This window comes from Pleurodeles waltl, chromosome 6 (genome assembly GCF_031143425.1).
Source record: "Pleurodeles waltl isolate 20211129_DDA chromosome 6, aPleWal1.hap1.20221129, whole genome shotgun sequence".
Lineage (NCBI taxonomy): Eukaryota > Metazoa > Chordata > Amphibia > Caudata > Salamandridae > Pleurodeles > Pleurodeles waltl.
Window position 1 is genome coordinate 1,531,513,792 of NC_090445.1, and position 27,154 is coordinate 1,531,540,945.

The window sequence follows — 27,154 nt, forward strand, 5'->3', positions numbered from 1 at the left end:
ATTGAACTCCATTGCAAACCAGACGCCTGTTTGCACTCTGCACCCGGCCACCCCGTGCCGCTGCAGGTGTACTTTCTGTGCTGACTTGTCCCCCCCGTGCCCTACAAAACCCCCCTGGTCTGCCCTCCGAAGTCATGGGTACTTACCTGCTGGAAGACTGGAACCGGGGCACCCCCTACTCCATTGAAGCCTATGTGTTTTGGGCACCACTTTGACCTCTGCACCTGACCGGCCCTGAGCTGCTGGTGAAGTAACTTTGGGGTTGCCCTGAACCCCCAACGGTGGGCTACCTTGGACCTAACTTTGAACCCTGTAGGTGGTTTACTTACCTGCAAAACTAACAAATACTTACCTCCCCCAGGAACTGTTGAAATTTGCACTGTCTAGTTTTCAAATAGTTTATTGCGATTTTTGCCAACACTGTACATGTTATTTTGCTGATTCAAAGTTCCTATGATACCTGAGTGAAGTACCTTTCATTTAAAGTATTGATTGTGGTTCTTAAAATAAACAAAGAAAATATATTTTTCTATATAAAAACCTATTGGCATGGAATTGTCTTTGAGTATGTGTTCCTCATTTATTGCCTGTGTGTGTACAACAAATGCTTAACACTACCCTCTCATAAGCCTGCTGCTCGACCACACTACCACAAAATAGAGCATTAGAATTATCTCTTTTTGCCACATCTTACCTCTAAGGGGAACCCTTGGACTCTGTGCATGCTATATCTTACTTTGAAATAGTACATACAGAGCCAACTTCCTACATCATGCCTTAAATGGCAGGAGTTCCACCCATTGGGAATCAAACAGCGAGGTGTTATGTGTGCTTGGAGGCCAGCTCACAGCCACGATTCTCAGCTGAAATGTTTTCCTGTTGGTGCAGAGCTCCCTTCACCTGTTTGTTTTAAAGTTTGTAAACTTTACAAAGTTTAAAAATAAAAAATATTCTCACATCCAACGGTTAAGTGATATTTTTGAGGGATATTTGTCTGAGGTTCCCAGTATGCTCAACAGATAAACGTTTATAGTTGATGCAGAAAAATGTGCTCCATTTTCACTAGGGATACACAGAGGCCACTCAGACGTTTCTATATCTCTGATGAACTAATCACTACATTTCGGTAATCCTATTTTTATGGGACACTCCGCATTCCTGCAGTTTACTCTCCAGAAGAAATAAAACCAGTAGGGTTCCAGTTCTGGATAGATTTGTTTTCAAAACATATTTCTATTCAATGGAGTGTTGTCTCTAGGGCTACTGAGAAATCAGATGGCTCCTGAGGCACCCCCAGTGAAGCTCCTTTGCCCCTTCTTGAACAATGATGGAGATAACGACGGCTTCCTCTGGCCACCAGCACGAGATCTCTACAGAAAAGTAAAATTATCTCTGCTGATTGGTACAGCGACTCCAATTTATTTTCAAGCCTATGTGGCTTAGATTTGGAAGGCTCAATCTTGGTGTCCAAAATCTACTCAGTTTTGTAAATTACTGTGAAGGAGGACATTTCAACAAACACCCCGTGGAGGGGCAGGGAGGAAAAGTTCAGGCAAAATATCCAGCCTAATGGCATTCTATACACCACAACATAGCCCATTATCAGGATTCAATGTTGAGGCAGTGCTCCTCCTTTCATTCATTGGTGTCTTTGACCTCAGCAAATTCCTCATGACCCTCTTCGTCTTCAGTAGAAAGATTAAGATATCAAAGCAAGCTTCACAGAAGCCCTTGATACTTTCTTGGCCTTCATTTTCAAGTCCAAATAAATGAACTCATCAACCACAGTTCTTGAACTAGCACGGAGGACGGCTACAAGGCTTCTGGCACCATGACAAAACACTCCATTGTTACAGATGAAGCCAATGCAGAGTGTTTTACACAACTATACGTCAGTTCCTGTATCACTGGATGGAACTGCATAGTTTTGTTTAAAAATATGCTTTTTGCTATATATGGTAGGTGTCAACTTCATGTAGTACATCTTGATAACAGAGAGCTCAGCTCGCCAAAAGCCATGCCAATAAAAAACAGCTGCCAAATGCTTGATGCACCCCTCACACAAACTGTCTAGTGTAAACACCAAACAGCGGCCCACCAAAAAAGGTGCCATCCACAGAAACAGTATTGACAAAGCCAATAGGCCTGGTGTCAGGATGCATACTATTTTTTAGTATTTGTTTTTTCACGTATATAAAATGGAAATCAAAAATCTAAAAGTAAGAAAGTTAAAATACTGCAGTCTACAGGCAAATCGTCCTAATTTTCAGGCAGCTGTGTGTGTCTGATCAAGAAAAATGCTGACACTCATATTGCAGGATACCTGATGGATGAAGTGGGGTCGCCGACATCTATATGTGGAGGGGCTGGAAGCAAAATGTGAATGACAGGTGAACAGACCAACAAATGAAGTAGGCTAAACCAAAGCACCACTTGTGTGTTTGTATGTATGTATGTATTGTTGTTTTCTTGACAACATGAGGCCCTAAAAAGCAGAGCATGGAGCACTAATGACCGAATGCAAGAGCAGGCTCAATTGTATAATGCAGTGGTTACCAACCTGTGGTTCGGGGACCCTTGGGTGTCCGTGAAGCCTTCTCAGGGGGCTCCATGATTGCTTAGAAAATTAAATAATATTAAGAGATTAGGGCCACAGATTTCAGTAATAACTCACTTGGGGGTCCCCGGATTCCAATAATGATTCACTGGGGGATCCCAGGGTTCCTCAGAAGTCAAAAGGTTGGGAACCACCGGTATAAAGCATTGGCAAAGCCAGAAAGCCTGGCTTGAATTTTGATTTCAGACAAATATAATTAAAAAACACTACCTGATGGAGTGCTAAAACAAATCTAAAATGATTGCTTTCCAGATATGTCCATTTATAGGTAAAAGGCTTAATGTGCCATCATTCAAAATACTTTTGATATGCAAAGAAACCCTCCTGACAGTGCCTGATTTGTGTTTAAAAACAAAACAAAAAAAAAACAAAGGTGAGGGCCCTTGTCAGGGCGCCACTGACGTTTGCACAACTTACTGCCCCTGCCAGCACTACTAATAACAGTACCAACATAACTGCTAACCATCACACTCCTACAAGTTCGACATTCAGACTATTCCAGGATTGGGTATTTAACGGCTCCCGTGAGCCTTTGAGCTGACGAGCTCTGGTGAAGCACCTGTGGGCCTACTGAGTGGTACAAATACCTGAGAATACGCTTAGACGGCATTTCAAGCAGCCCCGTCTGCCACACTTTGCTCTCCGCTGATGACGGGCGAAAGCCAGAAACACGAGTCCGGAGATTCGGCATTCGCCATTCGCCGCACCAACTTATGGTGAAAAACTTTCTACAACGTTACAGCACTTGCTGCACCCATTTATGGTGAAAGACCTTTTGAAATATTATTCAAATTCATTCTTATGACTGCATTTATCATGATGCTTTGGGGCTATTCGAGCTGAAATGTAAGACAGGGTGCTCCCTTTTTGAACTATTGTTGTCTATTCGAAAACATATAAGTGCCAGTGTTGGCAATTAAGTGTAGGTGCCGAGCAGCAGAAACCATCAGGCTCAAATTAAGCACTGCCTCCTGCCCTACAGGGCAAACTCTTCATGGGAGGCGAAATGATACATCAAAAAGCTTATAGCATGAAGTGGGACAAACAGTTCATTAGGCGGAGGGAAAGCCCACGCTATGTATACTGTAAAGATCTCCAACAATGAATAGGGGCGAGAGGAACTGTCAAGCTAGGCCTAAAACAGAGATAAATGATAGAAAACTAGCAAAAATAATGGCTTTTTTCTGCATCAGCCGCATCTAGAAAATAAATGTTGATATAAGGTTTTAACATTATTGAGATGTTCAGAGCCTTTAATGAGCCTCAACTTTTACTTCTGGGGGGTGATACTTGCATGCCTTGGCCACCCACAACGCAGCTTTTAAAGGGATAAATTTCTGGTGTGGAATTGGTTAAAAAAAAAAAAAAGTATTCACTGAAGTTGGGGTTCATTGACAGATGTAGACCTCTCTGCTTACTTCCAGATGCAAGTAGCTTATGAATTCCCATTTCTTCCTTTGCATAATAAATGCTAAATAACCACAAAACAGGTATTAAAATATTCAAGGCACCACTCAGAAACTAGACATAGTATGATATATAACAAGATGGCAATACATAACTCATTGGCAAAGACCGATTACAAAACCATGAACAACATAAATTGAAAGAAGAAATACACAAAATTAACTCAGTTGTCATGGGCGGTTCCCTGTCGAGGGCGTCAGGTCTCTGCCCCCTTTTTTTTCTAGCCACAAATTAGTTCGTTTTTGCATGCCTTAAAACAAAAAAAAATTGCACAAACACACAGGCTGAGGGTTGCACTCACCCAAGCCTCACTTACTCTTGTTCTGAGGATTTGAAATGTCCTGGTGGCACATGTGCTCACAACCCATCTCACGATGGCTCCAAGTTACTTTGCGGGCTGATGATCTCCCAGCCCTGAGGCGTGTACATAATCAACCCAGTAAAACCATAGCCTCCCAGGCTAATTTCATCCCCCGACGACATTGCAGTGAAGTTATCCCCAGGCGCTTATGGCTGGTGCTCTGCAGGGGCTCATGTCAATCAGGGACTTGAGCCTTAGTCACCCCATCCTTTCACAACTTGTCAGAGGGTGGGTATGGCCAGTAAGCCCCGTGACCCTGTGAGGCTTTGAAAACGGGTGGGGAGAATATGCAGGTGAGAAGCTGAACACTTGGAAGTTAGACATTTGAACCCCATGCAAAACTGAGGCACTCAGTCCCTCGCCAGTAGTAAAATATGAAGTCAAAATTGATAAAAATTCATCCTGGAATAACTACTTATCTAGACGTTTTGACCCTGGTTGGTGTATATATAGTCATCAGTTTGTGCCTGTTATTCTGTGTATAGGCTGACAGGAAGACCGTATATCATCCATAGTTACTGGCTGCCAGAAAGAGACCAATTGAATAAATTGCCAGAAAAGCAGGCACATCGAGTCACTTCTTGTATAGTATACACAACAGATATACACATATAAATAACACACAAACTACCAGGCAGACACACCTTAGAAACATTCTTAACACACAGAAAATACTAGAATGCATCGGGCAAAAATTAATATCTTAAACCTAGGCAATCAAGCAAATCATTTTCCATTCATGACTGCTGATTAGACTATATTTGGCTCTGTGGCCACAGCTCAATGGTCGTGATTATCGATTTAAAAATATTGCCAGTTTTCAGCAATTGTTCGCTTGTGCGATGCCTTGTGAAACTTTGTGAATATTGGACAGTCACACAGGCATTACTATACGACTTGCTAAATGAGAATACAAGTACATTACAAATTCGGATTACTATTTAAACTCTGGGAACTCTTTTGTGCTCCCTTGATATGCAGTTATCAATCATAGGATTTATAAAGCGCACTACGTACCTGTGAGGGTTTCAAGGCGCTTGGGGGGTGGGGGGAGGGAGCAGTTGTTACTGGTCGAAGAGCCAGGTCTTGAGGAGTCGTCTGAAGGTGAGTAGGTCTTGAGTCTGTCTCAGGGTGATGGGGAGGGTGTTCCAGGTTTTGGCGGCGAAGTATGAGAAGGATCTGCCGCTGGAGGTCTTTCTTCGGGTGCGGGGGGCGACGGCAAGGGCGAGGTTGGTGGAGCGGAGCTGCCGGGTGGGGGTGTAGAAGCTGAGTATGTTGTTTAGGTAGGCTGGTCTGGTGTCGTGGAACGCTTTGTGAGCGTGGGTAAGAAGCTTGAAAGTGATCCTTTTGTCCACGGGGAGCCACTGAAGGTTTCTCAGGTGGTGGTAGATGTGGCTGTGGCGGGGGACGTCGAGGATCAGCCGGGCGGAGGCGTTTTGGATGCGTTGGAGGCGTAGTAGGTCTTTTGCTGGGATGCCTGTGTAGAGTGTGTTGCCGTAGTCCAGCCTGCTGCTGACGAGGGCCTGTGTCACTGTTCTTCTTGTTTCTGGCGGGATCCACTTGTAGATTCTGCGGAGCATGCAAAGTGTGTTGTAGCAGGAGGAGGAGACTGCGTAATTCAGTTATGTGCCTGAACCCATGATCTTCCTGTAAGTTTGTCACCTTTCAGTACCCTTACTTAGCAATATTATGTGAATTTACTAAATGAGTGGAGCTAACAGGACCAGTATGTAAAACTGGACATGAATGATTAGCCAAGAGGCCCCTAGAGCCGCTGTGTTCAATAAATCTCATCAGGAGCTTCTACAACAGGAAATGAGATTTCACCAAAATAGTTTATGCCACCTGCTGAACTAAGAGATCAGAGCTCTAATTGTTTTTCCCCATTTGTTGTAGAACCTCCTTTATCTCCCAGACCCTCTACAGACAGTCATGCTTGCTCACTGCACACTACCTACCTGTAGCAAATCCATGGTTTCATTTTTACGCCCGCCACTTTCAGACTTTACCATCCGCCACTGGCAGTTGTCTTTTTCACACTTTAGCAACAGGTGGTCTGGATAAATTACTCACACCTGACTTGGGACAACTTAAAACTCTAGAGTGAGGTCACAGGTTAGAACCTCTCCTTGTGCCTCCAGCACTGTTGTGAGAAGTGGGTGTCAGGGCCCCAGAATAGCTTGTGTTCCCTCCACGCAAATCTGCGTGGAATAAAGAACATTCCACTTGGCAGCAATCTAAATCTTTTGGAGGGAAACAGTCAAAATTCTTTAACGAGACAACATGGGGGGAATCTCATGGAGCATCCATTTTTTATGTTATTCAGAGCAGTGGATGAGCACAAAATCTCCCTACAGTTAACACAACTTCCAGGAGTTGCTCACGTTTAATTGCTGTTTTGGGGTGGAAGGGGGGGAAGGAACTATGATTTGTACAAACGTGGCAGAGCATACGGTAGTGTGCAGGCAGCAGACACTACTGAGGATAAGAATATTGTAAATATTTTAACATTCGGCCTAAAATTTATAACATACACCTGGTCATGATGCATGAAAGAAATGACTAAACTGAATCTTTCGGCAAGATATGGCATCAATTGAGGCATTTGTGCCTGGCTTGCAATAGGGTTTGGCTAATACATGTGAATGGGACTATTGTGATGCCACTGAGCTGCGTTCCCTCATCAAGGAAGAAAGGAACACAGGAGCATCCTCGGCTTGTATTGTGTACAGCACTCAGTATGAACTGAAACCTGCCGACAGGAGTGGTTGGCTCATACAAGAACGCACATTTTTGTAACAAAACACTTCACCGGTATGAGCTCTAACAATCATCTGATGAAGCATTCTTCTGAAGCAGCTAAGTGACCCTTTCCCATATGAGACATCTTCATGTTAGTCCTGGCTATTTGGCCATGATAAAAGCATAACAATAGGTTACAGAAGACATAGTGGTGTTAGAGAGAAATCCAAGCCTGACTGATGGTGTCACACACAACCTGGGCCATTTACTACTACTGCTCCCCCCAAAACCTCAGATCCAAAAATACACATTTGCTTACCTGGGTCAAAGTGAGCTTCGACAATGACGCGGACAGAGTTGCTCTGCCCGAGGTCCCGGACCCGCAAGCTCTTGAAATCCTTCTTGACATCCGAGTTTCTGAAGAGACTGTCCAGCTGTGCAAAAGGAGCACAAAATAAGTTTCATGTAAAGAATTATGAAAAACAGATCTAAAGACTGATCCTCTATGGACTGTGTACACAAAGCAAACAAGAGGCAAGGAGTTGGAGAACACCTACAAAAAGATACCATGCCCACTTAGGCTGATACAACTTGTCCCCTTGACCATCCCCAGCAATCTGCAACATCTGATTGCCAGCTGTGACACGAACAGTACAGTTTCCCTGGGTGCATCTTCTGTTGTGCAGAGTATGTAAGGAAATTGTCAGTAAAATAGCAGGGATCAAACCCCTCAGTATTACTCACATTAACTTGATGCTTTCCTTCTACACAAATTCTCTCCCCATGTCTTAGGCTGTGGCATGAAGTTATTTTTTTCTATACAGGCTGTGGTTTGAGTCTTGGATCATGACTTTAGGTTAATGGCTTCCTGTACATGATGACACGGACCTGTCTTTGGCCGATTGTTGACCACATGAGTTACCTGCATGGAATGCTGGTGTCTTATTCATGCACCATTGTCTGGGATGACCACTTCCTGCAAGAGAACAATGCTTTGTTCCATGAGGGCAGCCAGTTAGAGCTTGGTGGACAGGATTTTCCTACTTTTACACAACTGGCGGGTTCCAGAGTTGCACTTCGGGATAACCTCTGTTGACCTGTACGTCCTTTTTACCTTCCTCATTGCCCCGTTTTTATGTACTGTTTAATTATAACAGAACATCCTATTTTCTATGGTATGCCGTTTCATACTTGAGGCGAAGCAAGAAGTTAATGACTCCACATACATATTGTTTCAGCCGTATTCTAGCTGGCATTTAATACCTCCCAGTCCATGCTGTTTCAGCCTGTACTCCAGCATGAAATTAGTAACTGCCTGTACCCATCACTTCACCCAGAGTACAAGTCAGTAAGTCTCCGGAAATGGCATAGCTTCATATCCTAAAAAGTTAGCTGAAGTTAACAGATTTCTGTACAAGATAGTTTTGCCTGTGCTCTCTGTCTTAAATTTATAATAATTATCTGAATGTCAGTGCTCTCAAAATGGCCCCCACGTCCTGAATGAAGCTGTGCCCTAAAAGGGCAGAGAGAATGATAATTTAGTGCATGGGATGCCATTCTCTCTGTCCCAGGTGCGGATCTAAAACTGAATCACCTTGTCTTCGGTTTTCACTCTCTCAGATTTCCTTTTTAACTATTTTGGCAGCCCCGACTTACCATACTATTTTTCGCAATATACAGCTCCAGAGTGCTTAATGCAGCTTAAAATTGTAGGACGATATCTAGATGCTATGCACAAAATGAAGCGATTTTCAAAATTGTACTGTCATTATAGTTGAAAACAAGCAATCCTCTTTGCTCAAACCCTTTTTAACCGCAACAAGACGACTAAACAAACCAATCAAGAAAGAGGGAAAAAAGAATGGGGCAACTCTACTTACCGCACTCTCAATGCTCCTGGCCGTCTCACCAAAGAGCTCAGATTTAGGGTCGGCCATTTCGGGTGTGTAGAATACCTCTTGCCCTTCGACCTCCTCCAGGATCAGGACTCCTTGGAACGACTTGGTGGCTGAACGAGAAACAGTGGGAATGGTAACAACAATCATGAATTAAATACCAGGCAGAGAATGTCACCCACAGATTTAGAACTGAAAACTATCAATTGCTGTGAAGCCCATTCCATCTACCGAGGGGATAGCTTAGGGAGTAGTGCCAGAGGTGGAGGTTAGTGTGATGACTGAATGATGGAGAGTTAGTATGTGGCCAACAGATGTGAGTGGAGAGGTTTTACCATTTACTCTTGTTTTAATTTTTTTTTTTTATTTCCCTTGACTTCTGAGCTGGATAGTACCCGGGCTGGCTGAGCAATAAAAGAAGAGACATTAGGGACAAGAGGAGACACATCAAGAACGCTGGATTGGACATGTACAAGAAAGGGAGTACACACAAAACATGCCTAAAATTCAACAATGCAAACACTAGAGAAGAAAAATACACACAGATATTAAAAGGTTCTGAAATACACACAAGAAAAAAGGTTCAAAAACACGAGGGAGGGAGCCACTCAAGGAAGTCACAGATCTACGACAGGGATGGAAACTGTCACATTTCCTGAAAGAAGCAATAAAACCTGCTCTTATCAACTAAAGCAAATAAAAATAAAAAAAAACTCAAACTCAAAAGAGCAGCCATGGAATATGGGCAACGGTTAAATTCTACAAAAAACATTTTGCAGGGTGAAATGTGTAAACAGAAAACAGAAATAAATACGTAACAAGAAACAACCCGTACCCTAGCAAAATCCATAGAAACAAATCACACACAGAGGAACACAGAAAGCCTGGAATATCAAACATGCAATGGAAATAAAAACAGTTTGGGAAAGCTTGAGAAAAAACATCCTAAGTATATAGACACAGTTCGGAAAAATATGTATTGATTTAAACTAACCAACGATAGAACCAAAACACATACCTACACACAACACTACACATAAGCTACGAAGCATGCATCATAAAAGAAGCTAGAAACAAAACCACATCAGAAAAGAGACCAGTAAAAAAAAAAACACACACCCAATGAAAGATGCAGTGAAAGCAAAGGACCAATTATGAGAAGTCAGAAATTGACACATCTGAAAGAAAAGCCTGAATCCCTACATTCAGGAGGAATCACGTGAATAGAGAGCCGGAAACCAGCATGAATAATGCAATCTAAAAGGAATCCAGGAACACATGCACCAGGCACGAAGCCATGAGTCAATCATGTAAAAAGCCAGGAAACACACACATAAGGGAAAGAAACAAAACATGGAATAGCTAAAAAAAAAAAACACACAGAAAGCAACTCAAAAGAAACCGCTAAAGACACACAGAAGTGAACACAAAAAAACATCAAGGGACAGATCACAGATACACCAAAAAATGAGGAAGCAAATTCATTTTTTAACAAATAATCCTATTAAGTTTAATGTGCCAGCCATTCAAAAACGAATGCACAGAATACAAGAAACACTCCCAAACCTTACCGGGACACATGCACGAAACAGAATGGTGGACAGAGGTACAGCCCAATGGAAGCCTCAGTAAAGACATATTACAGACCACTGTAGATAGACCCTTTGACAACATCGCCTAAATGTGTATATCACATGGTTTTCCTTGGAAACAGAGTGAGGAGAGATTCGCAGATCATTTTTAGAAAGTCACCATATCCATTCTGATAGAACAGACCCACAGGGTGGACACACACAAAAGTAACAAAAGGGTAAGACTAACATAACAGAGAATCTAACAGGCTGAAAAGGAGACATATTTATGAGTCAAAATGTACTATGTAAAGATTCAGACGAAATGCACGCATATAAAATAGATAATTTTCAAAAATAATATTAGCACTCTAAAAAGAGCGAAACCCAATGGATGTGGTTAGTAAATGGGTCATCTGCCCTTCTGAGACAGCCAGAGAAACCCTGCTGAAGTGTGCCTAGTCAACGACCAAATAATTTCTGGTCGAGCGCCAACCTTTTTTCAATCCACAGGCTGAAGGCAATCGTAGCCTCTTCCGAACCAATGGAGCACTGAAACATTCACCACTGTGTAACCAACATTGCTCGCTACTATTAATTCCTAAAACAAGTTTAACATCTTTAAGTAAATGTGGACTAGAAGAGGTCCCACCCTGGATTGTTCCGAGGCTCGCGGTGATGGTGCATTACACAGAATGTCACATTCACTTTGACCTGGAGGGACTCACTTGGGCAGTTGCTTCCTTCTGCATCAGCCACTGCTGTCTTCCCATCAGAGCAGCACCCCAGAGGAGTGTTATAGCAAGTCGCCCTCTCGATGGCTGCTGCTGACGTCGCTGGATCCTCTTCCATCTCTTCATCTTCCCCTAAACACAGACAGACAGGGATTCACTGCGCCGGCAGAGGTAAATGCTTCTCCGATCTAGTAATTTAGCATGGTTTTGTCCGTATATACTTTAATTTCAATAATCTTTGTTTGAAAGCACGTGTAACAAAATCCCACTGCCAACACCGACTTGGCTTTAAAAAAGTCACACAACCATCTCTTTCAAACTGTAAAGGCCACATTGTAAAAGGTTAACCAGGGAGGTTTCAACATTTCCCTTTCAAACACTGATCTGGGAACACTGCATGGAATGATTATTTCTGAACTTCAGTTCGTTAATCAAGAGTTTGTGGCACAAGGCTCCCAAAAAAACACAAATCTGTTTTCATAGACCAAGCACAGTGCTTTCCAGAGTAAAGCATAGATTGGGGGAAGGGGTTACAAATAAGTGGAAGTATTAATACATGTGAAAAGTATTGAATTAGGGGCTTAAGATGACCATAAAATCAGAGTATCAAATCCAAAACAAATTTTTTGGGAACGAAAATCATGTTGCTTTTTAAGTTTAACAATACTTATCATGGCATGTCTTTTTGGTGTGAGTAAAGTTGTTAGTATTTAAGTGTTCATAATGGTAGCCTTTGGACAAAATGGAAAAAGTTGGATTACTGGGGACATTTGAAGACATACAGTACATTTTCTGGAATCAAGAAGTTATATTGTCTGTATGCAAAAATCATTCGATCAACTGGACATACTATATAATCGGGCTGCCACTTACATTTACACAGTTGCTCTTTTGAACACCATGTTATTGGTTTAGTCTATACATAAATGTACAGAGTATGAAGCACTGTTTTGTATTCAGATAACATAGGAGACATTTCCTTCATTTCAAGTTTTACATTGAGTTTTGAAAGTCTTTCCAAAACTTTCAAATGTTCTTAGGTCCTTGGGTTCAATAACAATACAACGTAGCACGTATAGAGAGGCTAATGGTGGGAAATAGGAAAATGAGCAATGAAGCTGTCAAACACTTTGGCATGCACTTTACCTGTTGTGTCCGATCCACTTGCTTCCTGGTCTCCGCTGGCCTCTATATCCTCATCCCCACTTCCCAATGCACTGCCGGACCCGGACAGATGTAGCTGCGTAGTAGGCACCACGACAGGGGCAGTAATGATGGGTGTGACCTTTGTTCGCTGGCTGCTTGGAATCGAAGAGTGAGTGGCCGGCTGGGAAGTAATGGGTCTTCCTGTGCTCTCGGTGGTGAAGTCTTCCTCGAGACGAAGTGCAGTGTCTATCTCATCATCTTCATACCCTTCGGTCGTAGCACTTGGCACGGTAGGGAAGAGCTGGCTCATGGGCGGTGTGGTGGCGGCGGTTGTTGTTGGTGCAGACTGACTGCTGTGTGGGATCGACTCTGTAAAATTTGTTAGAAATGAAAGAGTTAAAGAAAGCGTGAAAGGCGCTTCCATTAAGCACACAATTTTGAAAGGGGCACCAACAACCAGACTAACAGATCACATTGCACAAGAATCATACCTGACTCTTCACAGGGAGCAAGGTACTAGCTGAAATGGAAGACACTGCCCATACATGTTACAGTGTGTTGGAACCAGAGACTTGGGCAAAGACGAAGCAACTGTACAACATTTGCAAAAGAGACACAATAGAAACAGCAAATCACAGAAGTTAAACTTGACCTGTGAGCAGGAACCAACACGCCCACATTCAGTGACCTCATCAGGACATCCTATCTCTCTGCTATGGGTTCTGTGGCAGCAGCATCTAGTTTTGAAAGGCTGCAGCAAAGAGGAAGGAAACAGGGGCAGCCTGAACCGAACCAACATAAGAATCCAAAGCCCTTGATGGGGTTGCTACAGAATCTTGGAGGTGTCAGAGGCCTTTTCTGATGAAGGACAGGATGGATAGGGGCTGGTTTGATACGTACTGGGAACTGCCTAAACAGGGCAATACTTTAATAGCTAACATTTAGTAAAAATTGGAAGGACACCTCAATTTGCCACAAGTAAAAGGTCTAAACATTACAGGAGCAAAAGAGGCAAATCGGCCAATTTTTTCAACATTTTCTTTCAGTCTCTGTATGATCACACCACCACCCGTGATAAGCCCCTTTATGCTGATAAACGAAATGATGATACATTTAGGGTTCCAGTTGTGTGTTCCCTTTGTCCCATGGGTCCTTCAGACCCGCTGAATATTGGGTGGTTCCAATGCCCTCACTCCATCGGCTCTGGGACTTCGCAGCCTTTGTTTTCATGGTTTTCCATAGCGCGAATGGAGACGCACCACTTCTGGGGTGGCTCCAGCACATTTTCCACCCACCAGAAACTCTAAAGCCCCTGAAAGCCAGTGAGTCCACCATCTTGCCTGTTCACTCACACCTACCTCTAGCTGCAGCTGATAATGCAGATTCCCATATGCTTACATTCCTTATCGACAGGACCTCACTAGACTACTAACTGAATGCCCGGGGGCTCCACCTGGCTTCCACGTAGATGAGGAGAGTCTGACTTTGTATCCTAGTATTAGACATCCAAGTCAACACAACTAACTTGCTATTCCAGGACACAGACTCCAATTATTAGATCCTGAAACCACCATTCTCCAGATGGGGCCATCAAGGACAAAGAAATTGGTGCCCAAGGGCGGTATACCCTTTCCTATAACCCCCTCAATCTGGACCCTTCATCCCACCAATGTGTCTGAGGAGAAATTCGACGTACGAAGGTTGGGCCGCAGACGTGAAGGAATACCAAGAGCCCATGTGAAAAATGAAGGCTATGACTAGAGACTGGACAATACCATCCTCAGTGTACAGGACAGCAAAGTGATTAGTGGAGACTGGAGATGTGAAAAAAATCACTGCTGTTAAATGCCTTCTCGATGATATCCCTAGCTCCATCCTCAGGTGCAAGATGCAGACTGTTTCAGAGCTCTAAAACAGCAGAAGTTGAGAAACAAAAGTGTTTAAGACCCAATTACTAACTAGTGGGAGAATTTGCATGACGCAAACCTATCCCTCAGTTACAAGGCATGTATTCAGTGGTGTATAACAATTTATATCTTCCTTTTAAAAATTCCTTTTTCCACTCCTAGAGCATAGTATTAAATGGACAAGACAAGAAATTTAGCATGGAAGCGGCCGCACGCCCATGAATCGAAACAAACATGGACTGCATGGCTAGATTCAACTTTGTTTCTGAATGTTGATGTAGGATGCTGAACACTGTCCCTTGATGAATGATCTGATGCAATCATCAAGGGAAAAAGTGGCCATGCCAACCAAATGGAACTAAAAGGGGACCATGATGATAGAAGGTCAGAGACAGTGAAGCAGGTTCTTCAGTGGGGAAAAATGAATGCTAAGATAGGTATATAGGAGAGGCCTCACTGTTTTTTTCATACATTAGCTTTTCAATATTTTTCCGGTCTCTCCACTAGGTTGTGGTAGTTTGCATACACTAGCAAAAGAATGTAGTCAGATGTAAAGGTAACAAGAGATGAGTAGGCAACCTAGCTGCACATGCAGTAATATAAACTCAGAAATATACAAGTAAATAGGCTGCTCGATGTTCTTGGAGGAGGGAGGCTCACCTTGACACTGTCCAGGATGTTTCACTGTAATCTCCCGCCCTTGTCTGCAAGCAATTGTTTTCAGCTGGCACTGGTCGCCATATGTCACTCCATCAGAGCCGCAGACCTGTAGGACACAGAAAAAGATCCAGTGCACAATGCATAAGGATATGACATGATGGGCACGAGAGACTGCCCAAGAACCTGAATCTTGTCACAAAGCGATGAAGAGATTATAAACAGATAGAATTATCCATCAGAGATGATAGTGCAAACTAATCGAAGAACAACAGGAATAGCATGTGACAAACTATTTTCTATGCGAAGGGAATTGTGCGGTGAACCATGCAAACAAGTGCAAGGGAAGAGCTTTCAGCAAACAGGTACTTCAGGCACATCAACAGTGTGAGACACCGGGGCGGGGCGGTATGTTATGTCCTGAGATTTACTGTGAATGTCGATATCGTATGCTAACGTGTATCTTTTTTTCTCCCGAAAACCAATGTAATCTGTTTAAAAAAATCAGCAGTGTGAGAGATCAGAGACCTCTGCATCGCACTATCTCAAAGCATTCACAGTGGAATTGACAACGAGGAAATTAAACGTTGCCCCATTTGACTGGTCGGAGTGGGAATCCCTCTTCTTAAATATTGAGTAAGTATGGAAGGCTCCCGAAACCACCAATGCGCCAAAGAGGGAGATGTTCACATGACTCCTGGTAGCAACGTTGAGCATTCACTACACAGATGATGTAGGGGGATTTGACATGCACTGCACAACTGGGAAGCTTGCCTTTATTCCTAGAGGAAAAGTAGGCACAATAAGTGGAAATAGATTGGAATGGGCACTGTCGCACAACTGTGGGACTGACAATACATTTCAGAGAATCCAAGACCGTCCAAATGGAGTGATATATAATGCAAAGGATTTTGTTAGATGAAGGAGAGCTGGGGATGGTCGATGTGTTTCGGAGTGAAATAATGCACCCATCAATGTTGGCTTACTGGAGGCATCAGTGGTGATCAAGCTTCAAAGGACAAGCATGGATAAGACTTGCACGCTAAGACATCGATAGTGTGTAACCGGTGGTATGGGAGGGATTCTCTTACCTTGGTTGTGTTCGCCTCGTCACAGAGAAGGGACGGGCATTCACAGTGGGCAAGTCCAATATCCTCCACACAATAGGCACCAAATTCGCACTTCAAGTCAGCACAGGTCTTCAGAGCAGAAAGATCTGATAATACAATTCTGATATTATGAACTGATCACAGACACTCAGGGGTATGAAAACACACACACAAAACCTTACATGGTTTAAACACCTAAGCAACAACTGATGCCTGGAACACAGAATCTACGTTTTCAGTGCCACTTAACTGGCCAGTCATGCACATATACATAAAGTACCATTCCTCGTAGGTGTGCAGACTTAATCCATCTAAAGCCAGCCTGTGCTTGTCCTCCATCTCTCGCATCACCATGAGAGGCCTGAAGTCCTAAGACCTCGTCTCTTGGGAGTGTACCATCACCTCCAAGAATGTGTGCCTCACCTTTCTCACAGCCAGTCATGCCTGGTTTGCTGCCGTCTGGACACTGGTTGCATTTCATGCCTGTGATACCAGTCTTACACGAACACAGACCAGTCATCTGTTCACAGTCATCTCGGACGGAGCCCACAGGGTCACAGCTACAGGCTATGGAACAGAGAAAAAATACAAACATCACAACAGTGATTGACGGTGTATGAGCTAAACTCCAAAACCTCCCACGGAGGCACAGTGCAAGTGGTGGACAGTAAGCACTACTTTACTTACGTGTACATCCGCTCTTCTTATCTGTGACGATTCCGCGGAAGTTCCAGAACCCTGGTTCACATCGATCGCACTTTAGGCCTCCAACACCGGGTTTACAAGAGCACTGTCCAGTAGATGGGTCACAAACCCCACCGTAAGAGCCGTAGTGGTTACACTGGCAGCTGCCTGAAGAAGCATCATAGTCAGAAAAAATATCACCCAACTGGGTTCATAGTATCTGCAAAGAGACTCTCTGGGCATTCCCATCGTTCTATCTCACTGAAATGGAGTACTCCATGCATATTCCTTTGATCTCACTGTAATATCCCACAATTCAATAACATTAGTTGTCTCTGATTGATTCACTGCATGGAATATTGGATATCACTGGCATTTATTTTTGTTTAAATATATTTTTGATATTGCATTGGCATTTTCAGACAAATAACAAACAGTGTGAGTGATTAACAGAATGTGTACAATCAGGACAGGATACAGCACAGCATGAGAGCAACATTAGGGAACGAGTCCCAGAAAGCTGGTCCCAGGACTTCCGCCCAACATGGCCAGAGCAAAGACCATCCTCCCCACCGTGTCCCAATAGGATAGACCCTGAAATGGCAGACACTCAAGACTCTCCTGTGAATCCCTTGCATTTCTATTCCACCAGTCTCACTGAATCACACCGAAGCATGTATACCCCTATTTCACTGTATCGCTGTACAGAACAACTGTAGGCTTTGCAAGCCTTTCTTCTCACTGTGTGCCTACAGAGGGTAAAGCATTTATCGCAGACCTTTACATTCCTTATTTCTCAACGCAACCCTGCCTAGAATTGTGCACGTCTCTGATCACCGTCATCCATTTACCTTCCTGGAAGATCCTAAAGCACGTATATCCTTTTAAACACAGTGGATATAATATTGAGTGGGATTAGCAACAATTCCTTTTCATGTATCACTGAATAAACGAAGACTGTTAAAAGGCATTGGCAGTACAAAGTGTCACTGCATACTCAAGACATATCCAAGGCATTTGCATTCTATTCATCCCAAGGCATAGGATAATAATACTTCTGGGCACTGCCAACCGACCCCACTATACACTGTGCAGTAAAAAACAGAATAGCCCTGACTATTGCCATCCTTTTATCGCACTGTATAACAAAGATTATCCATGGACATTTATTAGGTCGAGCATGTAAGTGCTCTGACGTTTTGTAATCTATCTGTAGGCTTTTAACCACGCCCACCGCAAGCCCATCACTATCACTCATTCATGTGCTTGCCTTTCAAAAACCCTTTGCTATCACCGGTAAATGCTTTATGTCTGTCCCTTCTTTAGGCAGTTTTGGTACCGCCTTGGCCAACGACCCTGTTAGATGGATAATTGAAAACTTGCTGCTACGTTTTACTGCAAGCAAACTTCTTTTTCCTTTTGTGTCTCTCCTTCCCACTCACGCTCATGGCGGTCGTGGCGCTTTGAGTTAGCTTGCTTATGTTTACTGTTTTACTTTTCATTTTCAATTTATATGACAAGAAAAGTCCCTGCGGGATTTACAATGCTAATTGCTCTAACTCAAGCAAACGCAAGATCCATTGCATTGTAAATGCTTGTATCGTTTTTTCTCATTTCACAGAAAAAGAATATGTCTGGACATTGCAATCCTACCCTACTGCATAGAAAAAATGTCCCTGGTCACTGCTATGCTTTCTTCTCACGGCACAACTGCATAAAATAAAGAGTATCCCTGGGTTTTTCCATCTTTCCAAATAATTTCCAGAGGCACTGCCATCTTCCTGCATCACTGCATGGAATAAAGAATTTCCCTTGGCATTGCTCCCTTTCTACCTTATTTCACAGTATAAATAATGCTCCTAGGCATTGCCATCCTACATTTTTTCCATCACTGCATAGTATGACTACCACGCGATGCATCAATGCAAAGCACAAATAATATACTACCAACTGCATCACCACTCAGAATGCGAAACAACCCCTGGCACTGCCATCTTTTTATTTAACTGCATAGAACACAGAATATTCCTAGGATTTGCTACTCTTGTGCCTCACTACACAGAATAAGCCATCCATGGCATTGACATCCTTTTCCCTCACTGCACAGAAGAACAACCATCCCTGGGCATTGCCGTCTTTCTTTTTCACTGCATCATTGGGTCGAATAAAGACTATCCACGGGCGCTGCCATCTTTCCAACTCACTGCACAGAATTAGGACTATTCCTGGGAAATGCCATCTTTCTGTCTCTCTGCCAGCATCACTGTGTAGAATAAAGACAAGCCCTGGGCACGGCCATCTTTTTACCTCATTACATACAGTAATGACTGTCGCTGCATCACTGTGTAGAATAAAGACTAGCCCTGGGCATTGCCATATTTCCACCTCACTGCACAGAATTATGACTATCCCTGGGCAATGCCATCATTCTGCCTCAATGTCAGCATCACTATTTAGAATAAAGACTAGCCCTGGGCACGGCCATCTTCCCACCTCACTGCACAGAATTAGGACTATCCATGGGCAATGCCATCATTCTGTTTCAATGTCAGCATCACTGTTTAGGATAAAGACTAGCGCTGGGCATTGCCATCTTTCCACCTCATTACATACAATAACAACTGTCTCTGGGCATTGCCGTATTTCTTTGTTACTGCATCACTGGGTAGAATAAAGAATCGCCCTGGGCATTGCTATCGTTCCACCTCACTGCACAGAATGACTATCCCTGGGCATTGCCATCTTTCCACCTCATGACATAAAATACCGACTGTCTCTGGGCACTGCCACCTTTCTTTGTCACTGCCTCACTGGATAGAATAAAGATTATCCCTGGGCACTGCCATCTTTCCACCTCACTGCTTAGAATTATAACTATCCCTGGGCACTGCCACCTGTCTCAATGCCCGCATCACAGTCTGGAATAAAGACTACCCCTGGGCACTGCCATCTTTCCGTCTCATTGGGTACAATAACGACTGTCTCTGGAATTGCCATCTTTCTTTGTCACTTTATCACTGGATAGAACACAGTCTATCCCTGGGCACTGCCATCTTGTGACTGCCTGTATAAAGACTACCCCTGGCAAGTCTAGTAGTTCCACCTCCCCGCATTACTGCGAGGAATTAAGAATGTTGCCCAGAATCCCTCTCGTTCCCATATCATTGCGCGAAATAAAGAACATCCCCAGGCGTTTATAGCCCTTTAAACTCACAGTGTGAAACAAGCATAAACAGACATTTATTACAATTTCATCCGCAGTGCCAATTTACCTCGTGCTGCTTTCCTTGACTATTACACTTTGGAGGAGAAGACGTGGGCACCAGGAGTTAATCTGCCTGCTAAGTCACAGTGCATTACCACGCGAGAGGAGTGTATTCCCTGGAACAGATGTTCCCTGCACTGCAAAACCCAGGGCAGGATCTGAATTTGGGGCGATATGTGAAGTATTTGTGTGTTGGCAGTCGAGCTGGCAGCACGGTTATAACTTCTGTGGGCTCAGGCGTGATGCACCTGGAGGTGAAGCCACCTGTTTGGAATTGCAAAGCAGCCTAGCCTCATACAAACCCAGATAACAGACGGCGCGAAAGATGGGGCAGGAGAGCGGGGGAACTAAAGTACTTTTCACCATCATACTTGGCCACCTATCGAAGCTCTTTCTGTGGAAAGACATCCCCCGACACCTGACCACCCTTTTCTACATTAGTCAAGGCCACAGTGAACAGACACATGTGGACTACAAACGAGTTGTGCATCCTGTCCTGCCCAGCCCTGGTGCCTTCCGGTTTCTGAACAGGAATTGTGTGCTGAGGTGTAACAAAGTTGTGTAGCCATGAGCGGGACTCTCAGTCACAGCACAATCTTTGGCTGTGTAATGTTATGTGTAGCTTTTTGTGTGGCTGCTGCACAAATATTGTGCATGCACACACTGAAACACACTCTAGGAGTGACAACATGTATTCGCCAGTAGTAATCATGACCCCTCAGGGCGGCTTCACGTTTCATGGGCACAGGGCAGGGGTACCCTTGCACGACACTGGTTAGATATGCAAGAGTAACCTTGCACCACAGCTGTTTTCTGCATGGCACCCTCACTTCACAACAGTGCAATGCACGGCTCACGCAATTTTAGATCATCCAAGCATGTCTACTCAGGGCTCATGCTGCAGTCATCTGAGCATTCACCACCCACCCCTCCCAGGAGCACATGCACCCTCAGGAACCAAGAGCAGAAGCTGTTCAAGAAGAACTTCCCATCTGCAAATGTGAGAAAGTCTAGCAAATTCTGCTGCGTGGACATACTTTGTGTGGGGAGCGCCAGCAGAGCTGACACCAGGTGCTGTAGACATGAGCAAAAAAAGCTGCTGAAGACTCGTTTGTGCCGACAACACACAACACCGCGCGAACACAAGCTGCAGATTCTATTCTTACACCTGATTATGGGCTCGATGCAGTCCACTGACCCAATATCCAAAGTCTTCCATTAACTGCAGCGATGGGGTGACTGCCCTTATCTTCAATAGTGTGCCTGCTCTCTCCTCTACCAGTGGCTTTACTAGGCACACTCATGGTCATACTGCCAACATCTCCAGGCCATAATACCAAAAGAGAAGCTATAGAGATGCTATTCCCGGTCTTATAGAATGCATATGTGAAAGAGGCCTCTCTTAGACAGTCTTGAAATACAATACAAGCGATGATCAAAGTGACAGAAAAAGGGACTAGACAGAATCTGTGTCTTACGACTAAGATATAGGAATGATCAGTCTGTCGAATACTTGTCAGTTTAAGCAAGGGGTAGTTTGCATCGGAGGACACTGGCCGATGGGGAAACTTGGACATGTAGCATACAGCAAAGGCTATACTGATTGATTGGGATAATGAGACACGTGCTGTCTCCACAGATAACTCTTAAGAGTTTAATAAACGTGGTTCGCAAATCAGATGTGCAAAATTGCACACTGACTGGTTTGAGTACTGGGATGTAATATGTGAGAAATCAACCTACAAAGAGGTCACATTGCAGATTGTCCATTCGTAGAAGGTTGCAGCAAAGTCTGCTCAAAGACTATAACTAACTAGGCAAGTCTCCATGTTGTATGATTTTGTAATTAACTATAAATGCCGGGATGGTGACCCGTGAGGGGCAGCAGACTCACATTCCGGTGCTTGCATCTCCGAAACAGCCTGGGCCCTTAAAGAAAAAAATAACGGGATACATGCAGCCATCCTCTGGAATATTGTTTGCACCCCGTGATGGTGCCCAACACAACTCACAAAGGGGAAGCTGCAAAGGGAGTAACATGAAAATTAAAATACCCCCCACCTGAAATACACTATGATTTGATCGTGCATGTCAAACGATCAAATGCGACCCTCCTTAGAAAGAGTTCCTTTAACCTTCCTTCCACCTATCCATTTACTCTTCCATCTATTCATCATCCATCTGTCCATCTTTTCACCTTTCCATCTGCCTACCAATTGCCCCATCTATCCATCACCAATCCACCTGTCAGTATGTTCAAGTATCCGTCTTTTAACCATCCATTTATTCTTTAGCTCTTATCCATCTGTCCACTCTGTCCTTGCATCCATTCACTCGTTCACCAGTCAATCCTTTCACCCTTCCACCCAACCTTCCACCCAGAAATCTATTAATCCTTTCACTCTTTCATCCAACCTTCCACCCATAAATCAATCTATCAATCCTTTCACCCTTCCATCCAACCTTCCACCCATAAATCTATCAATCCTTTCACCCTGCCGTCCAACCTTCCACCCATAAATCTATCAATCCTTTCACCCTTCCATCCAACCTTTCACCCATAAATCTATCAATCCTTCACCTTTCCATCCAACCTTCCACCCATCAATTCATTACTCCTTCCACCCTTCCATCAAACCTTCCACCCATAAATCTATCAACCCTTTCACCCTTCCATCTGGTAATTCTTTCACCCGTTCATCCTTGCTTTCTCCTTTGGTCCGTCTTTCCTTCTTTCTAGTCACCATTCCTTCCTCTTGATCTTCTTTGTTTACATTTTTATCTACCCAGCTTGTTTCTCTCATCCTTTTTCTTAGATTTTTTTCTCTCATACTCCTTTTTTTGCTACGTATTGATCAGTCTGCATTTTCACCTATTTGCTTCTTTTGTTTCCTTCACTGTGAATGCTAGGTGAAAGCTCACAGCTCTCTCATGGTATTTCTTAGCAGTGTTATTTATTAAACTTTTTGTCTTCAAACCTGCAGACATAAAAGGCCATAAACAAATAAATGTTTATGTGTATCCAGTTCAGCAGCCTGTCAAGTCCAGTAACAGCCCCTGCTTATACAGCTGAAGTGGGGTGTTTTCTAGAATATTGGAATGCTCCCAAGCATGGACAGTGTCCCCTTTGTTAATCATACCCCCACAGACAGGGGGATGGGATACACTCAAGACCGTGGATTAGGCTCCCAGATCCAAAGGGATGGCTGCATAAAGCATATTAGTGTGCCCCTGTTAAGATATTTTCAACTTTGTCAAGAAACTCACAGAGCAGGGCTAGTCAGTGCAAGATCAGTGATCAAAAAGATTCCTATTGCGAGTGGACCTTATAATCCGGAATAACCTTCTCGCATCTGCAGTAATAGACATTTTTTTTTATCCAAGACACTAATAGGAGCCCTCTGAAAAGTAAAAGGTTATTGTCCGAGATACACCTTTTCTCTAGCAACAGAGCGGACAAGGTTAAAGGAAGGACCGCAGTAGTGTCTCAGGAGTCAGGTACATCAAACCCTAACCAGACTGTCTGTGGGGATTATTTACAGAGCTGTCTCCGAAGTGACAGTCGCAGAACTAAGATGTGGCACCTCGACTAGCAATCTAGAGGCATTTAAAAAACTGTCCATAAGCTGTAGTAAGATGGCAGCTGCATCACAATCAGTAACTCGAGAGTCAAATGTTCCTGCCTGCCTTGAAGGATGTTAGGAACGCTGCAGGAATGCCAAACTGAAACAGAAGAAGCCAGGGAGCCCTGAGGCTAAAGCAAACTGCAAAGTACCTAAAGAAATGCATCTTCAAAACAATAAAGCTTACTGGTGGCCCTTAGCTGAGGAGGTTTACAGTAATACAGGTATTGCCTATGAGATGTTTAATGGTCTCATCAAGCCAGTCTGTCTGCTGGCAACCACTCCAGCATCAGTTGCCTTGGTGAAATGGCTATCCCTTTTTATGCAGTTAAAATAATAAAATATAAGTCTACAATAGACCACCTTTTTAAAGCAAGGTGATTCAGTTTTACATCTGGCATAGCCACATTCCTTTGCCTATGAAATTCAGGAATTACTAGTGCTGAGCTGCGCACGCCAAGCGGGTGCTCTGTACTTCTATAAGGTCACTGCCAGCCAATGCTCTGAATTTCCTCAACATAACATCCCCAGCCAGGGTCTCCTCCCCCTAGGGTTTAAAGCTCTAGGTTGGTACCTCCCTTGGGTCGGTGGTGTCAGGTCTTCAATTGGTAAGCGTAGATGACCCTATCAATGGAACGCTCTGGCAGGGCCGGATGATTTGAAACAAGTAGCCCCTCTGTTACCTTGTTAGGCACATTGCACTTTATAATGTCTCACTGGGACAGAACGAGTTGTGTGCTGCTAGTCAATGTGTTAGTCTTTCCCTTCTAAATGTTTTAATGGATGTGGGACTTTTGGTTGGGACTTCCTATTGAGCTGGGGGTGTGGCGAAATTTTAAGTGCTCATTCCCTTATGTTTTTCTTTTGTAAGCTGAAGCCATGTGTGGTTGACCCGTTTTAAATGTATGCATCGCATTACTGATTTTATGGTATTTGTAACTGTTTATTTTCAAGGAATTGGGTAATGGGCATTAGTTCTGTAAGAATGTATTTCTTGGAAATAGAGTATTACGTCTGTCTGTATCAGATTTCCTCAATGGCCAAAGTTCATCATACTGCACATCATAATTCTATTTCTAGAAGACAGGATTCTACAGCTCTCCTCAAACCTGAAACTGCAGCTCTGCTTTGCAAAAACTCCAATGAAGCACTAACCTTTTGCTCAATCACAGGATATCCAATGATCGGGGTATCAGATATCCTATAAGAGCAACAGCAATGACATTTTCCAGTCTTTTTTTTCCTGGGGCATGTCACGACACCGCTGTTACAGATATCATGGGCGGACTACTCTGGGCATTCGGCAGTTCTAGAGTTAATACATTTTTTGACTGTCTTTCATAGGCAATTACTTGTGAGGCAACCAATATTACAGCTAAAAACCGGATTCATCTTTTCCTGGAGCGTTGGAAACAACATGTTAAACTGTTTATTAAGCACCAGTCAGCCCCTTCAGAGCACTGCTCTTCCTTCCCTTCTTTAATGTGTAAATGTAACTACTTCCTGTGGTCATCAAAATGCAAAGGCTGGGATTCCTGCTGCATGCTACTGGTTGATAACTGGTATCCATTTCTGTCTATTCAACATCTATGCATGGATGACCTCCAATAAATTGCCACTGACAACCCCGGTATCTTGATGTTTCACCACTGAGCACCGCCACAGACTCCAGCTGGCAAGAGGCAGCCTGGAGCCAGCAGCCACTTGGAAGTAATGTGCAGGAACTTTCATTGCCTGTCCATCCATAGTCGAAAAACATGCAGTGGAACCGCAGCTTAGGCACTCTTCATATTTGTAGCGATTGATCCAATTTTTGTAATTTTTATCTCACTGAAATCCTAAAATCCCTTTGTTGCTTTTATTAAAAGGCTTTTGGGGTTTTACTGAATGGTTTACTGATTAATGTTTTGTTTTGGTATTGTTTGCGTCATTAGCACACCAGATCTGAAGAATGCCTACTATTTTGTGCTAAATAGCCATTTGGGGCAGATACTGTTAACTGAGAGAGGCAGTGCTTGCTTAATTAGGAGCTAGGTGATCAGAGTGGAGAACAGCCTTACCACATCTTGGTAATCTTGCTTCATACAGAAGCATTCCATACTTTCACTCAAACCAAAACACAATTATCCTAGTGAAAGATATTACAAAGTGGCGTTTGGACAGTGTGTACTCTGCAGTCTTCCTCTTTGTCTGTTGAAAACAACTTCCGAGGGCACTGGGCTCAGGGGTGAAGCTAATCCTGTACATAAAATCTAGGTACAACATCAACTCCAAACTCCACCATTGCATTGACTTCTGGTGCTGTGAAGGATAAAGTGGAAGATCCTCGCACTTATCTATAACGTACATGAGGAGGAAAAGCCTCAACAAAATTTCCTTTGTAAAACAAACTGAGCAGACTTCTCCTTTCAGCCTTACTCCAGAAACTTTTTCACTGAAAATTAAGATATTTAAGTCAGGAGAGGAGTACTACTACAATAATTGAGCTTTAAATATTTTCCTATAACAGTATTGTATAGAGAATACTGACTACCAAAACATTTAGAAGATAAGTATTTACAGGTAAGTAGAGATATGCCATTCTTTACTCCACGTCTACTTAGTTTGAAGATATATCAAGCTCAAGAAACCTCATGCCCTGAGTTGACTCTCCCTCCTGAAGTTGTGTGTCAGATTATTGACGAAACAAAAATGTTATTCCCACAAAATATAGAGTACCATAACTTTGTAAGGTTTATGCATCTTCAAAGCACGTAGATGTGGAGTTAAGAACAGTAAATGGGTATGTTGCTATATATAATTACCTTCCCTTCGTTGTGTTAGTCTAAACTCTGAAATCAATAGTTTTAATGTTGAGATACCACGACATGCAACCTCAGTTCAGGAGGCCATGTTCAGTTCACAAGGTTGTAAAATCATCTGCCTTTGTATCTTATAGACGTTTAGGATGATACACATACTAGGAAGGTGCTACAAGCAGTATATTTCCACTAAGCCTATCAACATTGGGGTCTACAATAACTGTAAGGGAACCTGATGCTGATGCCCAGTCAGCATTTTCTGTATAAACTCTAGTCATCTTGGCATGCAGGCATAAACGGTGAAGCAGCCTTGGCAGGATGTGCACAGTCTAGCAGACTCAGGTTCACTTATGCTAGCAATCTTTTGGGATCAAAACTGAAAATAAGACTCTTCTATGCCAACTATAATCATACCTCTAAATCTAAAACGGAAAATCGAAAATCCTTGCCTCGTCCACACCCCAAATTCACACATTTACATGGGCCACCCCTTGCAAAGAAAATTGGTACCATCACTTTTGGATGTATAAAAAAAATAAAAACTAAGTGAATGATCCAGGTGCCCCATGGTTATT

General features: G+C 43.3%; 1 protein-coding gene across 4 annotated transcripts in view; it reads right to left on the reverse strand.

Annotated features, from left to right (window-relative positions):
* AGRN (agrin) overlaps positions 1-27,154 on the reverse strand; it is a 591,795-nt gene that overhangs the window by 69,426 nt on the left and 495,215 nt on the right. For all 4 annotated transcript variants that reach the window (XM_069241113.1, XM_069241112.1, XM_069241114.1 and 1 more), the window contains 8 exons: positions 16,894-17,058; positions 16,630-16,773; positions 16,189-16,313; positions 15,101-15,206; positions 12,534-12,902; positions 11,382-11,519; positions 9,068-9,195; positions 7,507-7,621 (listed from right to left, as the gene is read on the reverse strand). In XM_069241113.1, the coding sequence (XP_069097214.1) occupies positions 7,507-7,621; positions 9,068-9,195; positions 11,382-11,519; positions 12,534-12,902; positions 15,101-15,206; positions 16,189-16,313; positions 16,630-16,773; positions 16,894-17,058 (1,290 nt within the window). The remainder of the gene's footprint in view (positions 1-7,506; positions 7,622-9,067; positions 9,196-11,381; positions 11,520-12,533; positions 12,903-15,100; positions 15,207-16,188; positions 16,314-16,629; positions 16,774-16,893; positions 17,059-27,154) is intronic.